Source organism: Homarus americanus, unplaced genomic scaffold, assembly GCF_018991925.1.
Source record: "Homarus americanus isolate GMGI-L3 unplaced genomic scaffold, GMGI_Hamer_2.0 scaffold60559, whole genome shotgun sequence".
NCBI classification, from domain to species: domain Eukaryota; kingdom Metazoa; phylum Arthropoda; class Malacostraca; order Decapoda; family Nephropidae; genus Homarus; species Homarus americanus.
The window spans coordinates 317,659-332,372 of NW_024752976.1; the positions used below are offsets into that span (position 1 = coordinate 317,659).

General features: G+C 37.7%; 1 protein-coding gene across 4 annotated transcripts in view; it reads right to left on the bottom strand.

Annotated features, from left to right (window-relative positions):
* Positions 1-646: 646 nt before the first annotated feature.
* The window catches only part of LOC121855239 (pre-mRNA-processing factor 40 homolog A-like), a 46,599-nt gene continuing 32,531 nt past the window's right edge, over positions 647-14,714 (bottom strand). For 3 of the 4 annotated variants that reach the window (XM_042350126.1, XM_042350125.1, XM_042350123.1), the window contains 2 exons: positions 5,748-5,771; positions 647-968 (listed from right to left, as the gene is read on the bottom strand). In XM_042350126.1, coding sequence (XP_042206060.1) covers positions 821-968; positions 5,748-5,771 — 172 coding nt within the window. In that variant the 3' untranslated portion in view covers positions 647-820. The remainder of the gene's footprint in view (positions 969-5,747; positions 5,772-14,714) is intronic. The other variant, XM_042350124.1, reaches the window with a different exon arrangement.

Below are 14,714 nucleotides of genomic sequence, written 5' to 3' on the forward strand. Positions count from 1 at the left end.
TACTACAGTACAGACCATTCATAAAACAGAAGAAAAAAATAGAAAAACAAGTGTCCCCTGACCTTTGACCTTCAGTAATGTGTCACACAAAAATTGATCCAACAAACTTGCTGGTGATCAGGGTTATTTATGATGTATCGTTTGTTAAGTTGATGGTACGAGCCACCACCATCACCACCTCCACACACAAATTAACCAACAATACAATTTTCCCATTACCTCTAAGCATTTCTCGTCACACTCAAGGCTCAAAAGTGAAGAGATTTTAACCTCCCAATTACAACATCTGCAAGTTTGAGGGAAGTGTAGTGCATCAGAGGAAACCTAACTACTCTACAGTACTGTGTTTGTCTCTTTGGAGGCACAGCCACTTGTAAACATTCCCCTTGATCACCACCACCACATTATATGTTAAGACACTCCATGACAAAGCCTTAGACTATTTGTTGCTTTCCTCTGTACAGTATTCTGTTCATTACCTACTTTACTTCAACAACTATGTGTACTGTACTTTAATTGTTACATACAAACATGTTCCTTCAAACTTTCAAATGTTTTATCATCACTAACAACATATTCAGTAAGAACTAAACATACAATACTGTATATCAAATATTTGTGTGGTGCGGAAAAATAGAAAACATAATTTACTATTTCATATTTAATGGATTAACTACAAATATTCAATTACTTATACTGTACAGTCTTAACTCTAGCTAGCTAGGGTCTGAACAACTATAATAAGCTCTCGTCTTAAATGGTTTGGGCTTCCATTTTGCATGATCTTATCTTCATTTACAATACAGTATTTTCATGTACATTAGTTGATGTTCTCCAGTTCTTTCATTAACTGTTCTCTCTTCTTTTCCAACTCATCTTCGCTCAGCTCTCCCTCCTCTAAGCTGACCTCGCCAGCCTCACGTTCTGATGACCTCCGACCAGAATCGCCTTCAGAATGGCCTCGGGATCTGAAAATACAGGATATTTTCAAATTGCATTAACGGAAAAATCTTTCTATTCTTATACGATGTACATAAACTCGGGATATACCACAGCATTTTGCGTTGGGAAATATGTCAAACTGTTTAAATTAATTATGGAGATGAGGCAGTCCATGAGGCCAGGAAGTTACACTGTGACCTGTGTCAGTTGTCTGTGATTTACTCTTGGGGTGAAGTTTAATTCAAGAAAATGAGAGTAAGTCTTGATTCAGTCAGAGCTTCTTTCACTGGTACCTGTACTGCACAACCTCACAAATCATTTCAATAAAGATATCAACTATAGAGGACACAAATGCACAAAAAGGTAGTTTGGTAAATGCATAAACAGATCTTGTGTCTGACCCAACCATCAGTACAGTTCGTACAACAGTCATTTCCTCTCATGACTGTACAACACTAACACATGCTGAGCTTTAACTATTTACTGTAATCAAAAGAGGTAAAACAGTGATCAATAGCAAAATATAATACACAATGCAATACTCAGACACAACTTGAAACAACATGTGATTGAATGTTTAAAAGGGTGCACAAGACTATCATTATTAACTGCTCTAAAGTGGTGCTTCATCAAGAAACTGTCGAGTGAACATGCTTGCTAACTACAGTATACCAACTTACAACTGTTCACCTGAGGGATGTCTGGCTATACAGTATGATCATACTTCAGTCATATACTTTGATATAATAATCTTAATTATCTATGTCACAATAAAGGAAAACCTATGTAAACTGTTTCTGCAGCCTTGATTCATCAATTATGAGGATCTGTACAGAAAAATTTTCAAGTGTCGAGGTTGTAAAGTTATTACTGTACTGCACAGCTTTTCTGAACACGAATATTCCTTACAACTGTTTGTTGGGAAAACTAAATGGCTGAGGGAAACAATTAAAATAAACAGAATATTCATTTACAGTTAGCTGCAATAAAAATCTTTACCAAATTTGAAAAAAAGAAAAACGATGATGAAATTACATGACACAGTTCGTAAATTAAAGCAGTAAATCATCCCATCAACCTAGCCTAGCATAAATTTGGACCTGAGTTTCATGGGTTAGGAGCTGGGAGCACCATGAGGTGTGCCACAGAACTATGTTAATACTATACAATAATTGCAGTAATCCTCCCCTACCCAGAAACCAGCACAGTATAGTACATACCTTCAAGGTTTAAACTATTGTTCTCAAAGGATTAAACCAGTGGTTCACAAACATGGGGTTGCAACCCCAAATGGGGTAGCAAGATGCATCATTAGGGGCCGCATGGTCATGGGGTCGCTGGACTCCCATAGACCTGATAGGGTTATTGGAGTTACCTGGGTCTTGCAGCTGTTACATGTGAATTTTTTTTAGTCCAGGTGTCAAGGACTGAAGGACCTGGTTGACAGATGTTATCTCGTTAAGTCAGGACCATAAATTATGGTCAATGGATTAATGCAGTTTCTCTCCTTGTGTCAGGTCAGTAGAGGTCAGTCCAGGTAAGGCTTGCCTTGATGACATGTTTTGCAACAGAAGTTCCACACCTACTTTGTACTGTTCTCAGCTCAGTTCACTCTCTACTTCCAATGGATGCAGACAGAAAATGGCAGCAAATTTCAATGATAGATTCCCAAAGTTGCTAAGTGAGTTTTGATTCTGCTCAGTTTCAGTTGAAGACAGATGTAAAACACTGTGGGTCTTTTGTGCTCAAAATGACAGAATTACAGGCTGACAACAATAGGGCAAGAGTGAATTTTGATGTCTACGATGACATGGTAAAGTTTTGGATTACAGTACTTTATCAAAGAGACATTCAGCAGTTAAAAATCGAGCTATCAAGGTTCTGGTACAATTTGGAAGCACCTACGGTATGTCTGTGACGCAGCTTTCTCATCAATGGCGTTTATAAAAAATGACTGCCGTAATTGTATATCAAACTTGAACTTATAAAATTGTATGCTATGTTGCTTAACGACATAATGATATTCCTAGGTATAGAACACTAATTGATGATATAAACATGTCACATCTTAAACATGACAGAATTGTAACCTGAAATTGGTTTGAATATTGTCGTCATAGGGTTAATCATAAACATCATCCTCAACAGGTTAAACTATTGTCCTCATAGGGTTAAACTATCATCCTCAAGGGATTAAATCATCATAATCAAAAGGATTAAACCACTGTCTTCAAAGGGTTAAAACATAATCCTTAAATGGTTAAAATATTGTCCTCAAAGGGTTAAAACATTGTGCTTAAAGGGTTAAACCAATTTTCACACCTAAAATACATTACTAATGTCAAGAAAAGCCTGGCTTTGACTAACCCTTGACTGCTTCATCCACTCTACCAGAACATGAGCAATTAACTAACTAATAAGGCAACACAAAGCTCTGGAGAAGCACGAGTCAGAAAATACAAAGAGAAACATATCATTTCTCTGAACAAAGAAATCAAATACAAAACAGCCATGTGAAAGCAACAATTTTAACAAACATGAACTAACATTATTTTCTACCATACAGCTGATGAGCGCTATTTATATGAAAGGAACACAGCAGCAGTAAGTCTGCGTTTGCTCTTGTTTTCCTTATAGAAAAAGTTATTTACATAATCACTAATACAATGTCAAAAAGTTTCCTGTTACTGAGATGCAGTGTAATGTTTCGTGCCACAACTACCTGACAGCACAAACACACTGCTATCTCTTAACTGTGGCAGAGTCGTAGATAGAGTTCGGCCAACCAGGCGCCATGTTGTTACTCAATTTTACTGAATAAACATGATCAAATTTTATCCTCTACGGTAAGAGTACAAACTTCTTCATCAGCTGAGTAACAACATGGCGCCCGCTTGTTACTGAGTTTGCCGAACTCTATTTACGGCTCTGAACAGTGGTCACTTGAGCTGTTGATATGGATGGATTTAATGTTGCATTCTTTCAAGTGTTCCCAGTTATACAAGAATAGCTGATCTAGATCATGAACAAACACTCGACAGTGGCTGAACTGTCTAGATACCTTGTTTGTATACCTGAACTGTCAAGGCACTGACATATTGGAAATTGTATGCCTGCATTGTCTATGTACACTGTATAGTCTCTATATAGTACATGCTGAACTGTACACAGTACCTGCTTTGTTTAAATATATGCTAAACCAACTGTAGAGTGATTTTAATGAATAACTATGGGGCTGACCAGGATTATGGACAAATAAAGGCTACCTGTGTTCACTTTCATTTACTGTACCACACTGAGATGGATATTTTAACAGTAGAGATGTAGATAAGGCAAAGAGAGAAGAGTAGGACTCCTAACTCCTGGAACAGGTCTCTGAACAACTTGTGGTGGTACTCCAAACTACTTCATGTGAGAAATGGGGACTCCTTACTCCAACCAGGTGAGGAATTATGAATTTCTAACTGCAACATGTGAGGAACAGGAACTCTGTGCGAACTGAAGGACCTACCCAGACCACGTGGTGGATGTGCTAAACATCTGCAGCTGTAGTGAGAGAGGGGCCCTTAGCACCTAGGTACGAAGGCCATCCAAACAGTGGGAAGGCTTAGTTGACACCAAAAAGAGGTGACAAGACTGTTTGCAAGACCAGCTCCCACAGAACCAATGTTTCTTATATTTTTGTACTGAAAGCTTTTGTCAATCAAGTAACCAACTCCCCAATTTCACCATATGTAACTTATTATCTCTGCTTATTGTATATTTTCAGCCTTCACACACACACACACACACACACCATCTGTGAGGGAATTACTAAACCACATCAGGCTCCTCATAACACCATCTGTGAGGGAATTACTACACCAGGTCAAGCCCGTCATAACACCATCTGTGAGGGAACTACTACACCACGTGATGCCCCTCAAAAACACCATCTGTGATGGAGTTACTACACTATGTGTCTGTTGTTCAACACCTCAGCGCACAAGATCTACGAGACCTCCACCATAAACATTAATCTGTATATTCACTGTATGTTCCTTTACCTTTCTCAAATGAAGGCTTTTGTTAAACCACCAATGTATGTAATAAGTCATTTATGTCCGTCCAATGTATACCAATGTATATTTTCAGCCTTTCGGCTGCAGAACTTTTTCAATAAACAGTTAATTATTATTATTATCACACAAAGTACAGGTGACAACTGACATGTCCTCTGTAGTCCAAAGCTGATCACCAGAAGGTTGTAATAGCAATATAAACAATAAAATATTTACTGTTACTACAATAATTCTTCCATTTACAGTTTTACTTCAACAGTAAAATTATTTTGTCAAATAATTGTTACTGTTCTCATGTTACTGATTTATTCTTTGTTTCATTTTTTACAAATCTTTAAGTTTATCTTATGAGTTCTGTACGCTCATGTGAAAAATATAGCCACTTAAACTGGAGCAGAAAACGCTGACTAACTTTTCTACATCAGCTCCACTAAACTGATGAGAAAAACTAAAATTTCAGTGAATGTGATGGATGGAGAGGAATGGCTGTACATACACATTAAGCATTACAGCTACTGGACAACAAGACTGTACTGTACTGTACTGTACTGTGCTCTCACAAAATGCAGACCAGACATGACAGCTACACAAGCAATTATGAAATAAGAATAGCCACAAGTAGTGTGCATAAGCATTACAAAATGGCAGAAACTGTGGTCTTGACCAACACAAGACAAGACAACACAACACAACACAACATTAACTACATCAGAGTCCACAATATTCCACATGGTCATCACTTACCGCACATGGGAACTTCTGTATGAGCTTGAAATAAAAAATAAATACATAATTACCTCAGAGATAATGTCAAGTTACAAAAGATATAAATTTTTGACATGTAGTAGATGGTCAGAGTAAGTTTTGAAGTGAGAGAATTAAGAGATATTATCTTATGTGTACTGAACCGTACACTGTACTGTACCAATATGCTGTATAGTATTCCATCTACCCAATACTGTACAGTACTGTATAACCATTTCCCAAAATAATAAAGTAAAATTTATTCCACATTATCAAAAAATGTACTTGTACCAACATTCATAAAATATACAACACTACCTATATTATTTAACTCCTCTTAAAACAAAGCTGCCTTCTGTGGAACTAAACACAAACAAAAACAAACATTCTGTTTCAGCTTCACCATTTCTTCTCACCCTCCAAGTCCTACAAACTTTCCATTCAAAATACAGCTGAATAATTGCTTTTAAGTCCTGTACAGTACATATGACCCATACAGACAACTACTGTACAATGTTGATGTTTTGATAATTCAGAAAAACACGAATCATGACCAACTTAGAAAGGGGATGGAGATCATATACTGTACTGTATTAGGGGTACAGTACAGTTAAACAGTTAGGAAGGGGATGGAGATCACATACTGTACTGTATTAGGGGTACAGTACAGTTAAACAGTTAGGAAGGGGATGGAGATCATATACTGTACTGTATTAGGGGTACAGTACAGTTAAACAGTTAGGAAGGGGATGGAGATCACATACTGTAAGGACTAAAAACAGTACGAACAGACCGCTGTAATGTCATAAACTTTAGCTTCGCCTCGTTCAATGACATCACACTTGTTATGCACATCATCTGGTGACAGCCTTGCCTTGATTGATGTTTGATTTTTTTCATTTTTTGAGAATGCTTGTAAGGCTGAGACTTCTGCAGCCAGGTTCAACAGAATGAATGCTTTATGTTCTCATAGTCCTCCAAAAAATAAGTGATTTAGAAAAAACAAAACAAAACAAAATATTTGTTGATCATGTTTTAATAAACTTAAACTAATTATATCAGTGTAACATTGCGTGCTAATTAGTAGGTCATAAATGCTTACAACTGATAATAAATGCTAACCCCAAAATAACTCGAGCTGTGTATGTAATGGTAATACAGTACTGTATTATACTGCCTAGGTAAATATAATTTAAATACAATAGGCAAATGGGGCACCAGCTGGTTAACAGTCAAAATAGGTTATGACTTATAAGAGTTTGCCTGGCTACTTTTTTCAAGACTTTTTTATGCACCACTTGGAGCACTATTGTTAACATATATCAGTTCTTTATAGCTAATTATGATTTACACCATCCAGTATATATGCATCAAATTGAAAACGGGTAGAATATAATCTGGTTTGGGACTGGCAAGATAGGGTATGGCTCTTGGGTAAGGCCAGAGGACACACCCCATGGTTATACAGAAAAATCTTTGACCAAACATTGCTCCTCTGGGTTGATTTAACTGCCCCATCCTTTCTCCTTATGGTTACCTGATTAATGAGCACCACTATATGTGCTAAGCCTTACAAATACATACATGACACTAAATTCAGATGCTGTGCGATATATCTCGGTCATTTTCAAGATTACCGAGACCGTTGGTCTTAGTTTCCTTTACAGTTTGGCTGTTTTCGGTAATAACAAAGGATTTACAGCACATAATCCCTCTTTTACATTCCTCCCGATATTTTTCATATTTCCTTCTCCTCTACCCATTAATTTAAACCTCTCCCTCGCTTCTCTCTTTCTTTCTCTCCCTTTTGTACCTTTCTCCATTTTTTTATCTCTCTCTACAGTAGAGAGAGAGAGAGAGAGAGAGAGAGAGACTTGACTCACTACAGTAACATCACACCTCCTCCAATACAACACCTTCTTTGCCTCAACAAAGATTAGTGGAATATCAGTGTTGTGGTGATACAACTGGGGGGTGATAGAGTTCCACCAACGACACAGATCAGTACTGTACACCATCTAGTACACTACTTGGTGTTGTAGGAAGTACAAGGTACCAACATCCTCTAGTACACGTGACTTTTTTTCTCATGTGTGTTGGGGTGAGTATTGGGGTATGGTGTGGTGGTGATTATGGTAGTGCTGTGTTAGGGTGATTATGGTGGTGATGTGTTGGGGGTGATTATGGTGGTGATGTGTTGGGGGTGATTATGGTGGTGATGTGTTGGGGGTGATTATGGTGGTGATGTGTTGGGGGTGATTATGGTGGTGATGTATTGGAGCAACTGCTGTAATAGTGATAATAATGTTAATAATAAAATGTTTGTGTGTAAGTGACTGAACATTTGTGCAACTAAGATTTTGAGGGAAATAGTGTAACCGAGATGAGAAACTTGGGATGGCTCAAGTGTACAAACTCTCTAATTTCAGTGTACACTACAGTAACCTCACACTGAGACTTGACTCACTACAGTAACATCACACTGAGACTTGACTCACTACAGTAACATCACACTGAGACTTGACTCACTACAGTAACATCACACTGAGACTTGACTCACTACAGTAACATCACACTGAGACTTGACTCACTACAGTAACATCACACTGAGACTTGACTCACTACAGTAACATCACACTGAGACTTGACTCACTACAGTAACATCACACTGAGACTTGACTCACTACAGTGACACCACACTGAGACTTGACTCACTACAGTAACATCACACTGGGACTTGACTCACTACAGTAACATCACACCTTCTTTGCCTTAACAGTTCTACAGCACCAGTTTAATTCTTCAGCAAATAACCTTTTCTCTGTTTTCACAATTACAGCATAAAAATCACTTGTGTCCGGTTATGCAAAAAACTTATTTTAACAAAGTTGTATTGGATAATATGAAGCAACTTACAAAAGATTCTCACAACCCTACCAAAACAGCAGACATTGTAGTGTTCATTCTGAGATTCACTAACACCCCCCCCCCCAGTAAAGAAATTTTTTGAGCGACTGTACACTCTAATTTCCTTCACTTAATATTTGTGTCAGTACTCTACCCCAAGACATTCAAGCTTCTTAACATATTTTCTATTATCCTCAGTTGTTATGTTCCTGTCTAGACATTCTTATTTTATTTAACTTACCTTCAGCTGAATTCACTGTCAATATTACTACTGTACTCAAAACCACTGAAGAGGAAATAGTCAATTCATTCCCTTCCTCTGACACCTAAGTGTGATAATAACTTTCCCCAAATTATTATTTATTTTAATTTCTCAATGTTATCTTTACTTCACACTTAAGAACTCTCTACCAATGTGATCATTATTTAACAGTACCTCAATATCTTTCTACACTATTAACTGAACTGTCTCTCATGATAAACCCTTACAAGTGTTAATAAAGTGCAAATAAATGTATCCTGGTTTTTGTCAGTATATTTCTGTGTCTTTAAGTGCTTTTATGTGCCTCTGAATGCTTCTATGTAATAATTAGGCCTTATCATGGTGTGTAAAGTATTTATCTTTGCGATCGCCATTAAAATCGCCAGTGCAGTACTGTATCTCTAATCACTGTACATCAATTTACTTGGTTACAAAAGATTCCATTTTGAACTGGTTAAAACCTTAATTGTTTTTTCTTCAGAATCTTCCCAAGACCTTTTTTATTTCAAATATAATGCACAGTACTCTACTGGCATTCCTAAAACCACCCACAGGTACAAGAGAATTTGTTTTACAAGTGTAGCAAATAATACAAACACATCATCATCTACAGCCTTAGTTAGTGAATTATTTAACCAGGTGTCAGGGAAGACAGGACAACTTGCTATAATCCCACAACACAACTGTGGTTATGAAGCCACTAAGGTAAGGATTCATTTACAGTCCAAAAGTTCTGCCAACATTACAACCAAATCAACAGTTAATGAGTTCTATAACCCAGTATTGAGGAAATGCCTAAAAGACTCACCAACAGCACAGCTAGCCATTATCTCTATTTGAAAATTTGGCAAATAATGTAGTCCCCTTCGCCTTCCCTAGTGCATTTACAGGGGCTCATCTGGTTTTGTGCAATGTGGCAGCCCTGTGTTTGTTTAGATTCGACAGAAGTAAACTCAGAATAGTAAGCATACTACGTATAGAATCAAATTAAAACAAAGGAACAAAGAATTTCTTGAAAAGTTTTGCCTAACCTGGAAAATGTAACCAGTAGCACTTTCTTACAAAGTGAGCTCACTAAAAATGTACAGGACCTCACAGAAACCTTACACACAAGCTGTTGATAAATTCCTCTCCTATATCCTTCTATGCTTAAGTCTTGTACTTGTTTTGGGGATTACTGGCCACTTCGCCTTTAGGCTATTTCGGCCCTTAAGTCTCTCTTCCCATTCCAGATGTCACTTCATTGCCCTCCTTTTTTCATTTATCATTTTCAAATGCTCAAAGCTTCAATGAATTCCATTCTCCACTCTTACATGTTTCCTTCTGTGTAATATCTGTCTCTTTACACTTTTAATCCATTCTTCTCTAACTCTAAAAAATATCTTGTTTTCTTCCATATGCATTAAGAGAAACTAGTACAGGAAAATCTTCTCAACACCATAAACCAACTTATGAAAGAGACAACATGAGGCAGTAGACCTTAGGTGAGGTTTACCGTGCATACACGACGCTATAAAGGTTAAGTACAGTGGCTGCCATGTATGTAAAACTATTTATTCTATTTAAATAAAAAATACATTCCATTTACATCGTGTGTTCTAGGGCATAATATAAAAGAGCAAAATCAAAATGTAGGAAACGAAGAGACAAGTGTTTACACTGAGTCAATCAAGAAAAACAGCAACAACACGCAAGTGAACTCTTTCATCATCTGTACAAATTTTAATCGCAATCAAAAAGTATCAGAAATGTCAGAAAAGAAGAGTTCATGGATGGTGACAACGGCACCAGTCAAGAGGGCTCATGATGGACTAACAAATCAACTTGAGTTAATGCACATTAAATGTACAATCAAGAAATTAATAGCCTCTACAAGATATGCCTCTCTTCACCACGATTATTTCCTGATATCATCAAAAGTCTTGCTCCAACGCCCAATATAAAAATAATGATTTTCGCATAACAATAAGCTTGTAGTTGGCATATCAACAGGTTATCATTACATAAGCAGTTAGAGAGAAGTGAGTGAAAAAGTTGCCTTGCAGGCAAACAGAGACATCCTCTCCAAGGATACCACGTGACATGGTGTCTCCAGGCAGAGGGGATGGATTCATGTGTGTGTATAGACCTGGTGTTGTTACGTCTTGGTTATCACATCTTCATGATGACGTCCAAATGGAAGACCACACCTTGTGGTACAGCCCACCGAACGTTATCACCTTTTGGATTTTCTCCTGCTTGGAAGAAAGCAAGGACAAGTAACTAGCCCTATGAACAATGAATAACGCAATAAATTCCAAATGATCAAATATTGAACAATTATGGATTATGGACTCACAGAAGATTATCATGACTATGATCTGTTCTCTTGTTATCTATAATCACTTGTTAACGAATCAACTGAGCATAAAAGATTTACAGTACAGTACTTCAACCAAGACATATAGTACAGTACTTCAACCAAGACATACAGTACAGTACTTCAACCAAGACATACAGTACAATACTTCAACCAAGACATACAGTACAATACTTCAACCAAGACATACAGTACAAGATATACAATATGAAGCGGAGAGAGAAAAATCAAGTGTTTTAACTCTAACATCAACACTGGTCCCAGCTCTCTCTCTCGTCACCATAAGACACATGGCCATCACATAATAAACTCTTTACATTTAAGTTAAGCTCAGAGGAGAGATTCATGGACACCATATTGGTTCAAGATTCAGTGAACAACCATCACTACAGGTACTACTTACTTTAATTACCTTCTTACAAAATTCCACAAGTGATGGGACCAAAACTAAACTATACAGTACAGTATAATACAAAACAGTATAATACAGTACAGTATAGTACAGTACAGTACAGTACAGTACAGTACAGTACAGTACAGTACAGTACAGTATAGTACAGTACAGTATAGTACAGTACAGTGCAGTACAGTACAGTAGTACAGTACAGTATCAACAATATAATAAAATAAACTTCACATTCTTCACTGTTACATAACTTCTTAAAAAAAATTATGCGGAAATAACAATTGTCACAATCACCTTAACCCTTTTTCATCAAACCTTTGTTAAATGAAGACCATTTAAAGAGGCATTTTGATGTGTTCACTTTAATAAACCTCAATGCGAGAGCTGAGAGGCGGTGCAACAATGACTCACGCTGTATAAGTTACACTGACAGTCACACAACATATAATTCTCTTCTGTATGACTTCAGTTGCTTTCACTGATATTAAATTAATTACCAATCAACCTTTAAGTCAGCAAATCTTTCCAAATTTAGTCTGATCAATGCAATTATTTTATAAGACCCTTGGGTGACATATTTACTTATAGTGAAACTTACATAAAGCTCTATATGTATACAGTACACTGTACTGTACTACATCGCAACACACACACACACTGTACAGTAGTACAATGAAGAACAGTATCAGTTCAAGGTAGCCATAAACATCATCTGTGTATTAATAACATACAGTAAAGTAATATTGTAGTGGATCTCTCCCCTACAAACTACATCCGCATTCCAATGCGACAGTATCCTAGCAACCAAGCGAGCTGTTCAGGGGGGGGTCACCAGCAGAATATCTCTGTTTACCTGAATCCCAATTAGCCAGAACTCTCCAATAGCTGGAATTGAAATTTGCTCGAAAATTTTCAAGAAAATTATGGGTTTGGGAATGTTTTTCCGGTGTTGAAAATCAGGCGCATTTTCTGAAAATTCTGGGAAAAATTCCAGAAGATCTCTCCAATTTTTTTCCCGGGTCTGGGAGCAAATTCTTGAACCCGGAATTTTCTCGGAATTTCCGGAAAATGTGCCATATTTTCATATCTCAAACCCGGAAAAATCTCCCCCGTCCCTGGAATTTTCTGGGTATCGGGAAAATTTTATTGTAATTTTCCGGAATATGTGCCCCTTGGAAAATCATTCCCGAAGCCGGAATTTTCCGGAAAATACCAGTTTTGAGAACAATTTTCCGAGAAAATTTCAATTCCGGTTATCGGAGAGTTCCGGATTTGAGGGATTCTGGCAAATGGATATATTACTACTACTACTGTAAATAAAGGAAAAGAAAAATGTTAAACTGGCGTTAGGGAATCATTTCACTGAGGACACAGGGGTGTGCTCCCCCTCACACGATTGTGAACTAACTCCGGTGGTAAGAAATGTTATTCTCTTATGTTTTTGACTTCATGATAATAATTTTTTTAATAAAATTACATTTATCTACGGTACCCAAAACTATGAGTTTAAAAAGAACAATAATACAGCTTACAGCTTGGCCTGGTAGAGATCCCCGACACCACAACCCCTCCTGCTCCTCCCGTGATCTGACGCTAACTCTCGTGGACATAAGAAATGTTTATTCTCTTTACGTTTTTTATCTTATGATAATCACTTTTTCATTATTTTTTACACATTCTGTATGAACGATTGTATGTGCATGTAACAGAGTAAACAAAATAAATAATAAAATAAAATTGCGTACATCTACCCAAAAATATGAGTTAAAAAATAACAATAACACAGCTTGGCCTGGTAGGGGGAGAGCTAAGGGGATGTAGCTACAAGGACAGTCTAACTTGGCAACCTGCCAAGTCCACACACACACACACACACACACATGCCAACCCATGCTCTTCATTTTTCATATTTCATACTGCAGCTAGACATGAGAGACACAACAACAGAGGAAGCTGCAGGGGTGTGTGGTGACACCACATTGATACCACAGTAACAAGAGACAATTTTTTCTTTTTATAATGCTCTGTCTTTTTGGTTGGTAAGTGTAGGAGGATGATGCTATCTTATTGCAAATGTTTTCCTCATCACTTACCTCATCTCTGCCACATACAATACAGTACAGTACATGTCAGACTGAAAATGAGTCCCATAGTCATGACGGCCTATTGGAGACAGTGTGGATACAGCACACTGTATATAAAGCCTTAACTCAACTACCTTTACTTCCTCAACTATAAAGTTGGGTACTTGTACCCACTTAACCCTTAAGCCCAGGGTTCGGGTGTTGCTGGCAGTAACCCCCCTCTTGCGGGATAAATCAAGAAAAATCAACCCCCCCCCCCAAAAAAAAAGACAGGAATAGGCGGAGGTTCTGGAACGTCACTTGGGGCCTAAGGATTAAAGTTGAGGAGAATGTGAGTGCCCCAGGATTGAACCAGCACCCATAGGACAGGAGGCAAGTGAAGTATCCACTCAGCTACTGCACCCTGAGTATACTAATACCTAAACAGTACCATAATAAACTGTTATAATATAAACTGTTTGATATGCTTGTTACATTTTTCTTTAATATATTAAATATTAAAAATTCAGTTAACACTTCAGCTGTTGTTCATATTTTCAGATGTTAGGGACAGAGCATCTTCTGGAAGCCATGGAACCCACACAAACCCTCCAACCCTCAATTAATATTACCAAATTTCTCCAAAACATTTTGAGTGTCCCACAAATATTCACTTTCACCGCACTAAACCCCTGGTCTCTTATATCTCTTCATCCCACTCACATACACTACAATCACCATCCCACTCACACACTACCATCACAGCCCCTACTCCACATATCAAGAAGCGCTCAACACACTGACCCTTTCGACTCTCACTGACCATCACCACGACCTCATCTACAAATTTGGTAAGAAGCTTCTACACCATCCTCGACACCGGCTCCTACTACCACCTGAGATCCCTAGTCCGAGAATTGCTGTTCGACACCACAACCGCATCCAGCCCATACGTGCACGAACTGATCGC